This window comes from Falco cherrug, chromosome 4, assembly GCF_023634085.1.
Source record: "Falco cherrug isolate bFalChe1 chromosome 4, bFalChe1.pri, whole genome shotgun sequence".
Classification (NCBI taxonomy): Eukaryota; Metazoa; Chordata; class Aves; order Falconiformes; family Falconidae; genus Falco; species Falco cherrug.
Window position 1 is genome coordinate 25894792 of NC_073700.1, and position 17135 is coordinate 25911926.

The window sequence follows — 17135 nt, forward strand, 5'->3', positions numbered from 1 at the left end:
GCACCAGTAAACGGTACCAACAATATTTTTCCTGTTGCTCACAGTATTGCAGCCACAGAAAACCCCACAGAGCACAGGGCCTGAAGGCATCACAGCACAGGCAGCGGGATGCAGGCAGCTCCTCTGCCCAGCCCTTGGTGGGGAAGGGCAAGCGGTCCCTGAGCACAGCCAGCACACCAGCAGCAAACATGTCCATGGGCACGAGCATCGCCGCTTGGGCTGCTTCCATGTCAAACACATAGCCACAGATAAAACTTGCCCTTGACAGTTTCCAGCAAGTTAATATATTTTTATTGATAAAAGATCTCATCTGCTAGTCAGACAACTGCAGAGGGATACGGATGACAGTTATTCTTCTCTTGCTGCTGCCAATACCAAATAAAATACACTCTTACTAAGCAGCAAAAATAAGAAAAGGCAAAGTCAGCTTTTTTTTCCCTGAGCAGCATTAGTATCTCAGCATCACATAGAACTGTTTGTTATCTTTCACATGCCTTGAGAATCATTTTATTATAGCATAACCTCTCCATGAGAATGGGGCTCCCACAGCGCTCTCCTTTGCACCCTCCGGGTTGCCCAAAATGGCACAAAGACCCCCCAAAACACCTCCTGCCTGCAGGACACCATCTTTCTAGACCCCCTCACCAGTGTCACCTGGGTGGGCAGAGGCTGCACCACCCACCTCACTGCCCTCCCAACAGCTGCACTTCGCAGAACCTAGCTCGGACCCATGCACCAGGTCTCCAGAGCCAGGGGCAGGCCACTGACCCAACCACCCTCTCCAAATCCCCTCCCTTAACCAGAGGCACAACCAGACGTGCCGGGAAAATGAGAGAAGAGCTTTTCAATTACAGGGCTGAAGACATGTGCAGGCTGGCAGGAGAAGGAGCTGGGCTCCGGCAGAGCCAGGGAAGCACCAGAAGGTGCTGGGAGGGAGCAAGGCAGATACATCTTCATCCCACGGGAACTGTCACCAGCTGCCTGTGCTGACAGTGCCGGCAGGAGCAGCAAGCATGTGCCCTCGCGCAAGGGGCAGATGGCACACCATGAGAGCTAGAGAAGTTAATTAGCAAGACAAAAGAAAGCAGCAAGTTGCAGCAAGGCTGTGAAGATCTGCTTATGCACCAGACCTGGGGCATCCCAGAGGTACCAGGGATGTGAGGAGACAGGCTCTGGGCAAGAGGGTGCTTGGCATGTTCAGGATGGGCACATCTGGAGGAAGGGAAGACTGCGCATCCCACCTCCACCCTCAAACCCACGATGCTATCCTACATAAAGGAACTACCCAGGAGCAGGTATCCCTTCCCACTGGAGATAACCCCAGAAAGGAGAAACTTGAAGGAGCTGCTAATTTTCAGGTAACACACGTGGCACCTTCATTTGTTCTGCTGCTGACATCTCCTTGCTAATTGTTGCCAGCCCATGTTTGACCAAACACTCTAGAGAAGAAACTAAATTTGGGAAAACGGAGCAAACTTCTTTGCATCCTGCTACAAGCGTCAGCTGGGATCTGGTGATGCTGTGCATAAGGGGGTAACGACCATGTACTGACACAGCAAAGAGTTTTCTGACACCTGTGACCAGCACCCAATGAAACTTCTTTATTTCTAAGAGAGTGGCAGCAATACTTGCTTCAGTACAAACACAAAGGTCTGGAGCTTTTTGAGAAAGGAGGAGCCCAAAACAAAGATGAAATGATTTTGCCTCCAGCAAACAGAGTGCAGAAAGACCAAAGGTGCAGCCGTGAAATCCTGCCCTAGAGCTTCAAACGGTGGGAAAATTAAATACAAACTTGAAATGACGCTACATTGGCCTGTTACCTTCCTAGAGCAACTCCGATATTTATTAATGCATCCTGATTAGATGACCTTTAACAGGATAATGCAAAGAAGGTCATTTTAATGATTATTTTGTCTACAATTTAAATAATCATGCATTCTACTAATAGCTCTGACTATAATTAGGTTTGCCAACTGCATTACATTACACATGCCTGACTTCAGCTCCTGAAGACCTTGCCATATTTGAGAAAGCTTCAGCTTGAACGGTCACACCAGCTCTGCCTCCAGTGAACAGGAGAGCACAGAAGCGTCAGAGCTTGTAATGAAAAATGGCAGAGTTTAACACTGGAACCAGTGGGGCTGGACTGGCCATCCTCTCCAGAACAGCTCACCAGACCTCAACTTCGGGGATGCTGGGGAGAGCACCCAACCTGCTGGCACATTAATGTGAAAGCTACAGTGAAGCTCAGAGGTTTTGGAGGAATGCATGCCCTGGCAGTCGTGGGAGCCTAGGCCAGCGATGTGGGGCAGGTGAGCATGCAGCCCTCAGCACCAGCACAGCACACATTTGGACCAAGTCACAAAAGTAAAATGTAAAAAGGCCTCTGCCCTCAGCTAGCCAGTGCTGTGTAAGACACGCTGTCCTCAGCAATGCCACTGCCCAAAACACTGACCCACTATCACATCTTCAGTCATCAAAAACCTAAAAAGCAATCTAGCATGAAAGCAGTCTCTGTGTCTTCAGTACCAGCATTTATAGCTACAGCTTCATTTTCTGTTGCGAGAAGAGAATTAATGGTTTGGTGGTTGTTTTCGTTGTTGTTTTTTTTTCTTAGAGTCCCTATCATCACCATACAATTAGTCCTCCTCTCCTAGACAGAAGATCACTATTCGATAGGCTATCCAAGGTCAAACACACAGTCTTGCTTCCTCAAGGAGGTTCAAACAATCAGATCGAACAGAAAGTGCTCTCAAGCAGGACTAGTTGACAGTAACAGAAAGAGACTTTGACAAAGAGGGTAGATCTGATTAGATGTAAGGAAGAAACTCCCTGTGAGGGCGGCGAGGCGCTGGCACAGGCTGCCCTATCCCTGGCAGTGCTCAGGGCCAGGCTGGACGGGTCTGGGGGCACCCTGGGCTGGTGGGGGGTGTTCCTGCCCATGGCAGGGTTGGAACTAGGTGGTCTTGCAGGTCCCTTCCAACTCAAACCGACCGCCCTATGACTCTATGACTAACATTTCACTGCTCTCCAGCTATTTTATGTTCTGAAAATGTCAGCCTCCCCCAGGATTATCTGCTTGATATGTGCACAAACCACCATCCCATAAGCACTTAAGAACATACTTAAATAAAACTATTCTGTCTGAAGTTAAGTAACTACTATTACTCAGGTGTTTAAAATTAAGCATCCATATATACCATAAGCACTTTACAGGATATAAAGTGGTTTTCTCCTCGATTCTCACAGAACTATTAGTACTACAAGATGCAGAGATCAAGGAACAAAGTTGGAATATTTTTTTTCTTTTAATATTTTTCCCTGGGTTTCACAGCTAGCATACTAGATTAGAGCATCTCTGAGGATGAAAAGCAGCAGCCAGCTGGAATTAACAGCTCCAGCCCCGGCTGGGAGCTGGGTGGAACTGCAGCATCTCTCCTTTGCAGCCCCAGCCGCTGCTCTGCACTGCCCCTGCAGATGCCAAGCCCGGGGATGCCATCTCACTGGATGCCATCTCACTGAATGAATCCCTTCTCTTCCAGCTCAGCAAAATCACGTGGCTTGCTGTAAGGATGAACACACTGTAAGGCTTAAAACCAATGCAATACATTAAACTCATTATTTCTGCAAGATTTCATTGGATATTGATATTTGTTAAAGGAAAGACAGTCACCAGATTACTGCACCAAATGAAAAAAAACGCAGAGCTATAGTCATTACAGCCTAGATGCTAGGTTGACTTAATTATAGGTCATTCTGGATTCATGCTGTGGTTATTAGCAACAACAGAGCAGAGGAAAACACAAGCTTTGTATCACTTCAAAATGAAGCCCCTGTCCTCAGCTCATTCCCAAAGTAGGCAGGGCATTGCTGTTTGCTGAAGCAGTTTTCCATCTCCCAATTCAAAGCTCCTTAAGGATTATACTGCTCTAAGAAGCCTGACTGACAGTGCAAAAGGAACGAGGTTTGCCCTGCATGCATCCCCCAATTACACCCTGGCTGACAGTCATGCAGGAGCACAAACCCGAGGGCTTTGCTAAATAGCAAAAGAAACCCAGGTACAAAAGGGCTATTTTTGCTCCGTGCTTTAAGTCCCAGGCATCCGCATTGCTCTCTTCATTTTCAGAAATAGTCTATTTAAAAATTAACTCACACCAACCGGGCAGCTTCTACCTGCCTGCCCGATGAGCCAGTGGCAATCGTCACCCAGCAGTAATAGCAAGCAACAGAGAACTTGATACGAGGGGATGTGGAAAGGCCCTTGATCAAGCAGCACCTCTTAAAATGTGACAACTTAGATTTAATTTAGACCTCGCCCTTCTCAGGCAGAGGCTGCCCGCAGTAACTTACAGCCAGACAGCCATGGGGCAGGAGGAGACCGGCGCGGGAGAGACCCGGGGCCAAGGGAGTGGGATCAGGCTGCCCAAGGGCTCCTCACTGCTCCTTGCTTGCCCCAGCACGGACAGGACTGGTGGGGAGAAAAAGAAAAGCATTACAGCCACCTTCGGCCAAAACTTCACACAGAAGCATCTCCCCAGGACCTGCTGCCTTTCCTGCTGGCTGCGAGCTGCCATCCGGATGATGAGCAAGGATGAGAAAGTGGTGCCTGGGCGGGCAGGCTGCCCAGCGCCTGAGCAAAGCTCCGGAGGTGGCACCTTCATCACAGCCTTCCCTGCTCTCCCCCTGCGAAACCTCATTTTCCTTGAGCAAGGTTAAGTGGTTTCAGCATTTCCATCCCCACAGCCACCTTTGCCGGCACCTTTCTGCTGTTTCTGTACCACAGCAGGGAAGGTTCCCAGCTCTGCTGCCCCAGGGGCACCCACAGTGAGCTCCTCCTCCAGCTAGTTCGCACCTAAGGCAGCACTGTCAGATTTCACCTCTGTACACACAAATATCTAAGCACCTATCTATACATGCATATTTTTGGATATATGACATATACCTCATAGACTGAACAAAGTCTGCAGGGTGCTAGACTTGTGAGTGGGTCTCCGTGCCATTTTCTTTATGTTTTTTAAATGACAGAACAGGAGAGAAAGCATGTCAGAGCTAAATCCACATGGCCAGAAGGAATCTCACAGCATGACATTACTTAGCAGCAAAGGTCATAAAACCTCCAGCACTGCTGGCTGCACAGTGGAGCGAGCCCAACAGATGCCTCGCTGCCCAGCGGGCACAGGGTGGGCAGTGTGGGTGACAGGGGCTCTGCCACCCTGAGCACTGGCACTGTGCAGAGGGACACAGACACATGTGTGCAAGCTCATTACAGCTTGCCTGGATGGCTGAACTCAACTCTCAGGGGAGTGCTCTCCTGCCACCCTTACCTCACTGCTCCATGCCTTTGCCAGTTCTCTTCACTCTGCTTCAGCAGGCGCCTGCTGCAGAGGCAGTGAGTGAAATTGCACACACACACACACCCCCAAAAAAAAAAAAAAAAAGACAAAAACCCCAGGGGCACAAAGGCAAGCAGTGGGAAGCCCTAGCTTCCCTCTCACACAGCTCTACCCTCCTGAGCAACCTGCTCCAGACGTGTGTGCTGGGACACACTCCGGTGCACACACACGCTCGCACGCAGACCTCACCGCTGCTCCCCTGCAACGGATCCCGACTGTGCCCCTTTGGCAATGCCCAAAGCGTTCAGAGATGGAGAAAGAGGGATGCTTTCATCACAACCAAACCCCATCCTGCCAGCAGAGTGATGGAGTCCTGCCCTCGACCACCCATGCCTTGCTCCCTGTAGGCAGCGCAGCAAGCAGGCAGCAGCTCCTGCCCACACCTCCACTGGAAGACCCTGCTTGCTCCAGGCACTGCAAGGGCTTCAAGGGCTCATGTCTTGCAGCCCCACACCAGTGCCACCCTGCCACCTTCCCCCGGGGCTGCTGTACAGCTGCAGAAAGGGCCATCAGTGCCATGGCTGCTCCCACGAAGGCGGTGCAGGACAGAGCTGCAGACACCTGGCTGCCGCATACAGCCATAACCCAGGCCCAGGAACAATCCCCACCAACTACTTGGGGGTCAGGGTGTTCACACAGGGCCCCCACAGCCTGAGTACAGGTGCAGGACCAGAGTACTCGTGGATGCATTAGTCTCTTTTGGGCTGGCATCTCTACAGCATCCCCTTTCCCCCCACACTAACTGATTTTAAGGTTCAACAGCCACCGGTACACCACAATTAGCAGTAACCTCTATGGAGAAGAAAGTCTTCGATGAGGAACATGATGCCCAGGGAGGGGAGATTTAAAAATCCAGGTAACACCTTGACTTCCAGTGTGAAGTGGAAATAAAACTGGGCTTATCAAACCACACGCAAGCCCCTGTCTTAAATGCCCCGTTCTGGGGGCTGCTCCCACAGCATGCCCAGCAGCCACAAGGCAGCACACAGGAGCAGGACTCAGGCAGCTGCGGCACTGAGCTGGAAGACACCTACCAGGGCAGCTCAGACAGCTGGAACCAGCCAAAAGCTCCATCACCAGCTCATTAAAACCAACACTCTGCCAAGCATCCTCTCTGCAGGTGGAGGAGGGCTGTCAGGTAGGCTTCAGCATGCTGGAGGCACCACCCTGTGGAGCTGCAAGAACATGTACCCCAAGAAATCCAGCATCAGGAGGTCAGGGTCAAAACGGGGTTTTGCAGAGGCAGGTGCATTGATCAGCCACAAGCTGGGCACTGGGATAGAGTCACTGCTTTGCTAGAGCCAGAGCAGTGACCCGGTTCAAGGGTAGCTCTGGGAATGGGGGGGGTGTGTGGGGGGTGTGTCAGTCAGGTACCATCCCACCCCATGCCCCTGCCTGGGGTACCCAGCAGCTCTGCCGTGGGGTTGCCCAGCAGTTTTTTTGGGACCAAAGCCCAGCCAGATCTCTCCAATCCAAACCAGAAATTCTCCAAGCCCAGTACAATACAGGAGGAGAAACCAGGCAAAAGGGGAAGCCAGCAAGTCTGCCCTTTGGCTGGAACAGAAACACACTTGTGGCAAAGGATCCCAGACCACTGTGACCCATGCCCAGCCCTTCCCCTCCACGTCTCCCACAGCCCAACACCGTGCCCAAAAGGGGCTGACACCCCCCGTGCCTCCCGCCCCTCCCCAGAGCTCCCAGTATGACAAGCACGGCACACAGCCCCGCCGCGGGCCGGGCGACTGACAACGCGTGTTAAGCCTCCACCTTCAGCTGCCTGTTACGCCGCCTGCTCCCACTGGTTCTATTTTTAAGGGTGAGAGTTGTGGTGCACTGTCGTTTCCCCAATTCAATCTCTTTCCTCCTAGCAGTTCCCCAAATTAGCCAGTTTCCACGGTAAAACGCAAAAACTGCCAGACAGACCTAAAAGGTGCTGGCAGAACTGTGCTGGGGAGCCCAAGCCAGCTCCACTCTGCTGCTCCAGCTCTCACTCGCCCCCGAAAACCCAGGGATTCACCAGGAAATTAAGTCCTTGTGAAAATAAGGATGGGGAATTAGTTAGCAGGCGTTTGGGTGGTTTTCTTGTTTTTTTAAAGAATGGCAATATTGTTTTCCATAAGCCACACCTAGACCGGTATTTCTGAGTAATTCTGTTGTCCTTGATGATGCTGTCCAGTCAGTCCTGTGTTTTCCAAAGGAGTTTAAGCAAACACAGCAACACTGACGATGCAAACCACGAGCAAGCATAAAACATGCCTGCAGGTTTGCTGGTTTATTTTTTCTCCTTGAGAAGACCAAACATACATATCTGTTTAATTAAACCTGCAAGATGATATGGAACAGGCTTGAAAAAAAAAAAAAAACCTGTGTCTGCTCTTATGAGAAAGCCCCCAGGGTGAGGAGCAGGGATGCTGCAGGCGAGTGGCGGAGAGCCCCGACACCAGGTAACACCGAACCACCACGGGGCAATGCAGGACTGACATGGAAATAACGATGCAGGGCATTGATGCCTTTGGAAAAAGTGATGAGCTGAGGAGGAACGAGGGCTGGCACTTCCCCCGGGGCTGACTCTGGTTTAGCAACACAGTGGGCATCTGTTAAACAACAGCTAAATCTTTCAGGTATTTCACTTGTGACACAAGGAATTGATCAAGACCTTGAACCCAGCCCTGCCAAAGAGAGTGTCGTCTTCAGCTGAGGGCACACTGGCCAAAATCTTAAAGCAGTTTTTTAGCACTTAGTGCTTCATGCACTCTAGTGAACCCCAAGCCTAAAACCTCAGTTCAGGCAGCAGAACCTGGAAACATCATTTTACGGGTAGGGAATCTGAGGCTGTGACTCAAGGAACAAGAGGGAGCCGGGGCAAGGCTGCAGGTTCAGCCCCAAACACAGCCCCAAACACACACCGCTGTATGCCTGTACGCTGCCAGCACAGCAGGGAGAACAAGTTACTGGGTGATCTGGAAGTGTTTTAGGTGTCTCAAAACTATGAGAGCCCCCAGATCCATGAAAAACAATTAGAGATGTCCATGAAATAACAACACAGAAGTGTCATCAGCCAAGAAACCTGGAGGAACATCTCCTCCAAATTGCTGGGAAACAATAAGATCCAGGGAACACCGTGCTGTACCTTCAGGCAGGGCACTGGACCAGGTACTTACATCGGAGGCAGGGCCTTTATCAGCGCCGGGGCAGGAGAAGGTAACAAACTCATGGCACCGCTTGTGCACAACAAAGCAGCAAACTGCAAAGAGAAAACAGCGACAGTGTCAGGGTACTTGAAGGGATGGGCACCACATGAATCCAGAGTTTAAGAAAACATAAAAAGCTATTATGTCTAATCTATGAAAACAGTCATCCAGGGCTCAAGCATTTCTTTAAGGTTTAAAAATCTGCCACAGGTTTACTTATCGAATACTGTCAACTGGACCAGCCGTTTCAGTAAAACTAAGCAGAAGCAAAACGCTGAGCGAACGTCAAAGGAGGGCTGGGAACCCTTATGTTCGCTTTGAGCTCATTGTCACTCGTTGCACACGCTTTGAGGTCACTGCCATCTATAAAAAGAGGGAGAATCTGGCATTTGCGGGTATCTGAACTGAAAAGTGCACGTGTCCAAAAATGGAAGATTGTACCGATGGAACAGGTGGGCAATTTTCCTCCCACAGCTCTGCTTTTCTTCAGCAACTCCACAGCCTCCATTTGCCAGACCAGAAGACACGTACATCTTCCTCATGCACGCATGTTGATGACAAAGTCACCCTTTCTGGGAACAGCGCAGGAAAATTAATCCCAACGTGCCACCACCCAGACTTCCAAGTTAAGTACCCAGAGCTAGATCCGCATCCCTTAAACCACACGCTAATCAGAAGCTGCCAGCAGTCCGTGCAGTCAAAGCGCTGTACTTAAAGGCTAATCTTTTCCCCTAAATACCAAATAAGCACCCTACTTTCAGCGATAAACCTTAAAAAAGGCCACTTGGCACTGCAGATAACGTCAACTGACAGCACAGGTCCTTCTCTGAGGGTCTCAGCCTACCTCATCCTGCAGCTGGAGGTGACGTTACTGCTGTGAGAAGCTGGGGTGCCCCAGGCCTGGGGAACAGAGGCACCACCTCGCACCCCACGTCCCCTCCTGCTGGGTGCCAGCCCCCCCAGCTTCAGCTGCGCTCCACACCGCAGCCGCACTGCGCCTCGTCCCCAGGGATGGGACCTCTGCTCCAAGAGGCACCACCACACACGAAGGGAACCCAGGCAGGAACGGAGCAAAGGCAACAAGTGCCGTTTTTGTGAACAAAGCAAAGCTGCACAAAGGCTGCCTTTGTCCGGGGGGGAACCTGGGCACCAGGCTCAGCTCCGTTCAGGGTTCTCATTGCCACATCCTTGACCCAAGAGCCATAATTACACTAAATAGAAGACAAACTGGAAGATGAGATGCAGCCTACTGGAGTTCAGAGAAACTGAGCACATACAACTGATGGAGCAGTGCAAAAACAAAGCAGTTTTCAGTTGCATCAATATTGGACTTTTCCTAAGGAACAAGGAAAAGGCAAGTGACATTTGACATTAAACTCACAATCTCCTTATTGTGCCCTGCTACATCCAGCTTTGATTTTCCTTTCCATATTTTTCTTTGTTTCACAAAGAAACACAGAAGGTTTTAGAGCTGCCAAAAATTCTCTCGTTATAGGACCTCCCCCTTGCTTTTCTGAGTCTAACAAATAAACACTTTTTAAAAACATTGTTCACCGCCTCTGTCATTTGTATACAGAGACAGAAGCATCTGGGAAGCAGGAAGGAAGAAATCAGAACTCTATTAGTAAAGATTTGTCCTGAAATGTGTGTATAAACTCAATACAGCTCCGCGACATGCTGGAGCACGGGCGCTGTCAGGAGGTTACACTCCGATGCCAGCACACAGGCTGCGGTGAGAAGTTCCCAGCAGAGCCTGAATAATTTCAGTTCAACAGAACAAACAAGACTGCTACTGGGCTGAACATCCAGCATTCCTCCATGCCATATGTAAACAGGCTGTTGGACACAAACCTGACTCTGAAGAGTAGGTAACAAAGAAAAGCAGGTCCTTTGGTGCTTCCCCAGGTCCCGAGAAGCTTTTGCACTTTGGGGACAGCAATATCTCTTCCTGCTTGGGGAAAATAACCTTCCTGCCTTTGGGATGACAAGCTATGGGGAAAAAAAAAAAAAAGCAGGAGTTGGCTGTGCTGGTCTTCCCACCAGTGACACTAGGTCGCCAGAGACTGCCTAGTTCTGCTTTATGTGGTGTGAACCAGGTGCTGGCAGCAGCTGTCCTCCCGCCCTCGCCTGGCACCCAGCATCCTGCTGGCTGGACACATCCAGGGATGCTTCCACACATGGGCCAGGCTCTGCTCCGCAGGTCTTTGGAGAACGGAACTATTGCCAGTCTCTCCGAAGGGAAACCCCTTCTGAACACAAGGCATTGCTGCCAGCACCCACAGGACGCCAGCCCTGCCCGCAGCCCCCGTCCGGCTGGGCTCACCCCACCTATGCAGCGCTGGGCGCAACGACACATTTCCTGCAATTCAGGAGCAGGCAGAGGAAAGCAGCCGTCCCAAGGGCGGCTACCAGCACACGGAGCGCTCGAGGTAGGGTAAGGATTGAAAAAAAGGTTCATTTCTATCCCTTGTAATGGTGGCTTCACCACCGTAGCTATTTCTGTGCGTGCTCATTGCTTTACTTCCCACATGCACCTCCCCCAAACAGGGCAAGGGCAAGCTGCCAGTTTGACTTTATAGAAATTCAGAAACCTGGCCTTGCTATTTTTGCCCTCACCAAAAGCTGCAGTACTTTGGTTTCAAAAGCAACGCCCCGATCCCCTCTGTGCCAGGCGGACAGGACCGTGCCCTGCTCTGCCAGCGCATTAACAGGGATGCATCACTCCCTGCGGTCTGCACCGCATGGCCAGCAGATGCAGCACATCAGCAGCACTGTGGGTTTCATGTGTATTTGATTAAAAATTTTTAAAAAACAAACTCTTAAGTTCTGCCGCACACAGGAACCTGCAGTGGCTTTCTATACTCTGCTCATGACACATTTAATGTGTCAGGCAGAAGTTAGGTGAGAGGGAGAAACAAGGGAGGAAGTTGAAGAAGCAAGGGAAAGGAGAACACAGGACTGGGAGAGGATGACTGGAGCAAGCGAAACCAGCCCTGGGTGAGCTGCTTGCTCTCACCCCTCCAAAGAAACTACAATAGAACACATTCATCCTACATTCTCACTTGCAGAAAAGGTGAAATGCCCATTTCTAGTGGCAAGAGAGACTAGAAGGCCAATGTCCAAGAAGCTCAAAACCACCCCAAACTTTCATTGCAGCCTCTCCCCCATATTCTTTTAAGATTTCATTGAAAAGCTGAATTATTAAAGACCATGTTGAATACATACAGTAATACATCTGTCCTGAGAGGGCAGGAGGTAAGGAATACACTGGAAATTCAGTATTTTCTCTGCAAGTGGAAAAATAATTGCCACGTGTTCCAGACTTTCATATTACAGCTCAATTAAGCAAATGACAGCCAAATCACTGTAAGTCACCTTTGTGGTGACTGAATACTTAGCAAGAATAGCAGGTCCTCCAACAATCAATGTTAACATAGACTGTAAAGACAATCCATTGGGAGATGGTGAAGCATAACACTTCCCTAGACATCCAAAGCAAATGAGAGGCTCTCTGCTGATTGCAGTGGTGCGGGCTTTGCATCCAACACTTTGAAGGAAGCTCTGCAAGCATTGGAAAGACCCATTCAAGCATTTCATGCACGCTTAGGCGAATACTCAATCCACACAACAAGACAAGCCAATAGAATTAAATGGGTACAGGAGCTTATACCAGTAATCCTGCCTTAACTCCTAACTGTGCATCCTACCCAACAGATGTGAGAAGATTTAGTAGATCTTCCCTCCCGTGACTAATCCAGCACATTACACTGGGAATAGATTGCTCGCTCTCCATCCTGCCGAGCAGGAGCCAGGCTCCGGCTCCCCACGAGCATGGTACCACAACAGGCAGCTACGCATCTGGGCACAGCCAGTCTGCTGGGACGAGCACTGCTGTGACACTCCTGGCTTCATCACACTTAAGCATTTTAAGCCTGTATCTTTGTCAGTTTAGAAACTATAGCACAAGCAGCAGCTTTTCCAGGTTGCTAATTAGACAGTCAATTTGTAAATCTTATTATATGGATAATAAAGTTATCAAATCCCAGTGGTGAGCTGCAAAACATCCCGAGTCATTTACGTACAAGAAAAATAAACATTAACCTTTACCATTTGTTATTACATAATGCAAGAATGATTGCTGGCCCCAAATTCTTTTTTAGAGCAATCTCCACTGTAGGTACCTGGGGAGTCGTGTGTCTTGGGGGAAGCGAAGGACATGAAACCCTACAAAAGACAAGGGGCAGAGTCCTGGAGCTCAGCCTCTCTCCACAGGCTTACCAGACTCGCTGGAACACACATTTTCAACAGCAGTCCCAGCAGAGTTCCTCAGATCAGGGGAGATTCGCACTAAAGTGTCAGGGCAAGGTCACACGCCCCCATTCCCTGAGATCCCAACACAGTTTCAGGAAGAAAGGGCTCCTAGAAGGCTTGTTTATAGAGCAAAGAAACCCCAATAGCAGCAGGGCATTTTCAGCCCCTAAGAACTAGCCTTATTTTGAATGATGAAAAACCAGAAAATGTTAATGTTGTTGCTTAAAAACATATATATTTAAATACATACTCAAATGGCTTCTTGGGCTAAACAGCTGCTGAAAAATCCTCAAGACAAACCCTAAAGCAGTTTGTTCACAGAACCTGCCAACCAGAACTGCCTCCTCAAAACTTGTTCCAAGAGTACGAACGTTGCAGAGCACGTGTGCGGCTGCACCCCCTGCACAGGACAGGACCCTGGGGAAGCGAGGGCTGCCAGTGCAGCTCAGTAGTGGGCAGGACACCCATCACCTCCAGGCTGCTGACAGCCAGCCAAAGCAAGCTGCTGAACCCAGGGACACAGGCCAGCGAATTAAAGCTTTATCCAACAGCATGCGGTCGGGAGCAGTCATATGTTTGCATGTTTTGGAACAGTGCTGCAAATTGCTGCAGCAGACAGAAGCCCCTGGTAAGTCCTCAGCAACGGCAGGAGGGACAAATCCAGCACTTCACTGCACCGCATGGAAATATTGCTGCAAGAAGCTGGGCAGAATCAGGACTTTTGTCACTGCAGACCCACGGCTGGTGACCAAGATGAGCTGCAAACTGAATGCTGATCTTGGAGATTGCTTCCCTCCAGCACTGCCTGCCCCACAGCTGCTGTGCATGCTGCTTTGTAGGGCATGGTCTTGCCCTGAGCCTGAACCCCAGCAATTGTCCTGTGTGGTCAACAGGACGAAGAGAATAATAAAATCCTCAGTGAAATTAAAAAAATAGGAGAGGACAGACCTTGACACTAGCCAAAGTACAATGGGAGAAGAGCAGGTGCTTCCAGCAGCGTGAAGCTGCTCTGGGAGCAGCCTGGCAGGTTTTAAGGTGCATCACCCCGACGTGTGGGAGAGCTGATGGGAACAGGCAGCTCCCAGCACACGTGTCAGAGGGCTGCGCAGGGCTCTGGCATGCCAAGTTATCAGCGTGGGGACTGCTTAACACACAGCGACCCACCACAAGCATCTTAGTAAGGCACCAGCCAGAGACACTAATAAGGATTTTTCTTGCAGCCACTGCAGCGCATCGCTATGGTGTAGGCAGTCCTGTGGGAATGGAGAGGCCCCTCGACACTCCCAGCAAAAAGTTATTTGTCAGAGAAGACAGGAAAAGACACCACGGCATTTATGCCACTCCAGGCTTGCCAGGACAGGCTGGGCAGCTGACAGCCCTGGGCGGGGAGATGCTTGTCCACCCCATGCTCTTGGGGGCTGCGCAGGAGCATGGTCCCCCCCGTTCCTGCCCACCCAGTGCAGGGAGCAGCCCCAGCCCATGAGGCTGAAGCCACCTGTGCAAGGGGCTCCCACAGCCGATAGCCCAGGGCTCTGCTCCGCTCTCACGCAGCCCAGGGAGGCGCAGGAGCAGCCCTGGCCACGCTGCCTTCCCCCACTGATGAGCAAGGCAGGTATTGCCACCTTTGTCCCACCAGGTTTGTTCACAGCAAACAGTGCCTGTTTGCTGCATGTCGCCCGCACAGGCATCTTCTCCTTCAGAGTATTTTCTTTTCTTCTGTTTACAGAATGTAAACAAATGCAAAAGAGTTTTCCCCCACCATATGCACCACAGCTCACCTCGCATGCTCCATCTCCATTCAGAAGCTTTCCCAAAAGCAGACAGTTGGGCAGTTTGCCCGAAGAGACAACAATGCTGAAAGATTTGCTCTTAGAATACAAAATCCTTCCCAGTTCAGTGGCTTCTGCCCAGGAAAAGCCCTTTATCAAAGCTATAAGCTCCTTATACTGGCATCAGGCTACCCAGGGAGCCATCCCAACACTAGCACAGGTATTGCTAAGAATATGAAAGCCCAGAAAAGTCTCAGGGTTATGGTTTTATTTGCAGACTTCAAGTGTCCGAGACTGCTGAGCCTGTCCCGGACTGCAGCACAGCAGATCCAAGCACTGGAGCTGTGTCTCTGCTTGTGCTGTTACTGCCAGGACACACGTTTGTCTGATGCAGCAGCTGGTCCTGCTCAGCACAGGTTTCTGGGCGTCTTTTGGGTCCCCATTTTTCCAGCGTACTTTGACCTTGCTCTAGATCAGGTTTGTGGGATGCTAGAAGCACACTCCAGAAGGAAAACTGCCTTGCCCTGTACCCTGGCCACACTGCATGGATCCACTCCATGAAAAGAGTGGGATGAATGCAAAGGGTCACGGATGCTGAAGGGAAAGCACACAGCCCAGAAAAGCCAGGAGAGCCCCAAACCTGCCTCTGAGATGCAGCAACCTTGACACAAGCTGTTGGTCACCTACATGGGGCCCTGGCACTAGCCCACAGCCAAGGGCTTAAAAATGCCAGGAGAGCACAAACCTACAACATAACATCCCTGGCAAGCACAGTAAGGCTGGCTCAAGACAATAAATCATTTCCTGACCCCTGCATGCTATCAGGTTGGAGCCTGCCACATGAGATCTGATTAGCCTCATCTCCCACACGAAACATCGTTAGCTGGCAGGAAGGTATCCAGCCCTCCTCAAAAACCCAGACCCTGTGACAAATGCCTTCCTGCAGGAATGAACCCTGCCTAGCAACTCCACGCTGCACAAAGCAGCACTGCCTTTTATTTGATCTCCATTTGTTGCTCTAATTTCATTGCATGAACTCCTCGTCCTGATGTTCTGAAGGGGCTAAATCAATTTCCCCACCCCGAGCCCTTCATAAAATTAATAATTCAGGAAAGCCCTCTCACGGCTCCCCCCCCCGAGTACATCCTTTCCAGGAACATTCCCGCTGAAGGGAAGCCCTCCATCCACCTCCACCAGGCCAGGGAGAGGTCTGGGGGCAGCAGGAACAGTATGTCAAATAAGGCAGACAGATGGAGAATTAACAGAGACAGAAGAAGGTTCAAGCAAGATTCATTTAAAAAAAAAAAAAAAAAATCAAACCTAGGGAGGAGTTAAAACCTCCCCAGAGAGCTGACAGAGCTGTGATTTAGCAGATGGTTCTAATATTGTGAAGCTCGAAGATTATTTTGAGCATATCTTAGTGCGTAGCTGCTCCCTTACAACCTGTGGAAATTCTCATTTCCTAAATAACAAGAGATTCAGGAAACAGCTTGGAATTCGGATTATCAGAAGTGGAGAAAACAAAATAACCAGAGAAAAAAAAAATATTTTTAAAGGAGCTTTGTGTTGATCCACCTACGCCAGGCAATCCCATGGGGTCAGATGCATTGACACAGCTTTGCCCGATGATGTACTGAAACGCACTGCAGCCAGCAATTGCCCACAATTTTCCATTCCCATGTAAAAAAATAAGACTCGCTACATCAAACGAAGTCAATGAAGCATGGTAATCATAAAATAAGGGGAAAGAAGGTTTTCAGGAGGGGAAGTCCTGAATTTCTGACAGCATTTTACAGCTTTTAATCACTTACAGCACACAGGGAGAAGCTGAGCTAAAATTTGTGCTATTAGGATTTAATCCCCAGCTTTGGTTAAAAGCCTTCTGGAGTTCTTGCAACACAACAAATACCTTCAGCTCCTCATGGCTTCAGCAGTTTTCCCACTGTCTGCTCCAGGGAAACACAGCGAAAACAAGCACGCTCCGGGATTTCTGGACAGCGATGCTCCTCTAGGGAAGCATGCCAGGAACCGCTCTGGGGACCGAATGGTAGGGGTCACGGCAAGCCCAGGCTGATGCACTGGCGGTGTGTGGTTAAGCCTGCTTAACACAAGACACAAAAACCTTGCCCCCTCCTCATTCAGTCCATGCCTGCCCAAGGAGCAACCCCAGGGAAGGATGGAGCCCCCCTCGCCCCACGGAGGACATGGGGTCTGGCAGTTTGCACTGCAGAGCCCCGGCAAGGTGGTCTGCACCGCAGCATCGGGGCGGCAGGACGGTTACTGGAGGCAACAGAGGCTCCTGGGGAACACAGGGAGATGCCACTGATCCAAGTGAAAGAGAGAGGGGCGCAGGAGTGCCTTTAAAAGGCATTTCTGCATGGTCAATGGCTCACAGAAAGCAAAAGCCATTTTCCTTAAGGAGGAAAAAGAAGAAAGGACAGCACACAAGACAGCAGGATTCTCTGCTGCAA

General features: G+C 50.2%; 1 protein-coding gene across 2 annotated transcripts in view; it reads right to left on the minus strand.

Annotated features, from left to right (window-relative positions):
- PRKCB (protein kinase C beta) overlaps window positions 1–17135 on the minus strand; it is a 132878-nt gene that overhangs the window by 72628 nt on the left and 43115 nt on the right. For both annotated transcript variants that reach the window (XM_055707512.1, XM_055707511.1), the window contains exon 3: window positions 8555–8637. In XM_055707512.1, the coding sequence (XP_055563487.1) occupies window positions 8555–8637 (83 nt within the window). The remainder of the gene's footprint in view (window positions 1–8554; window positions 8638–17135) is intronic.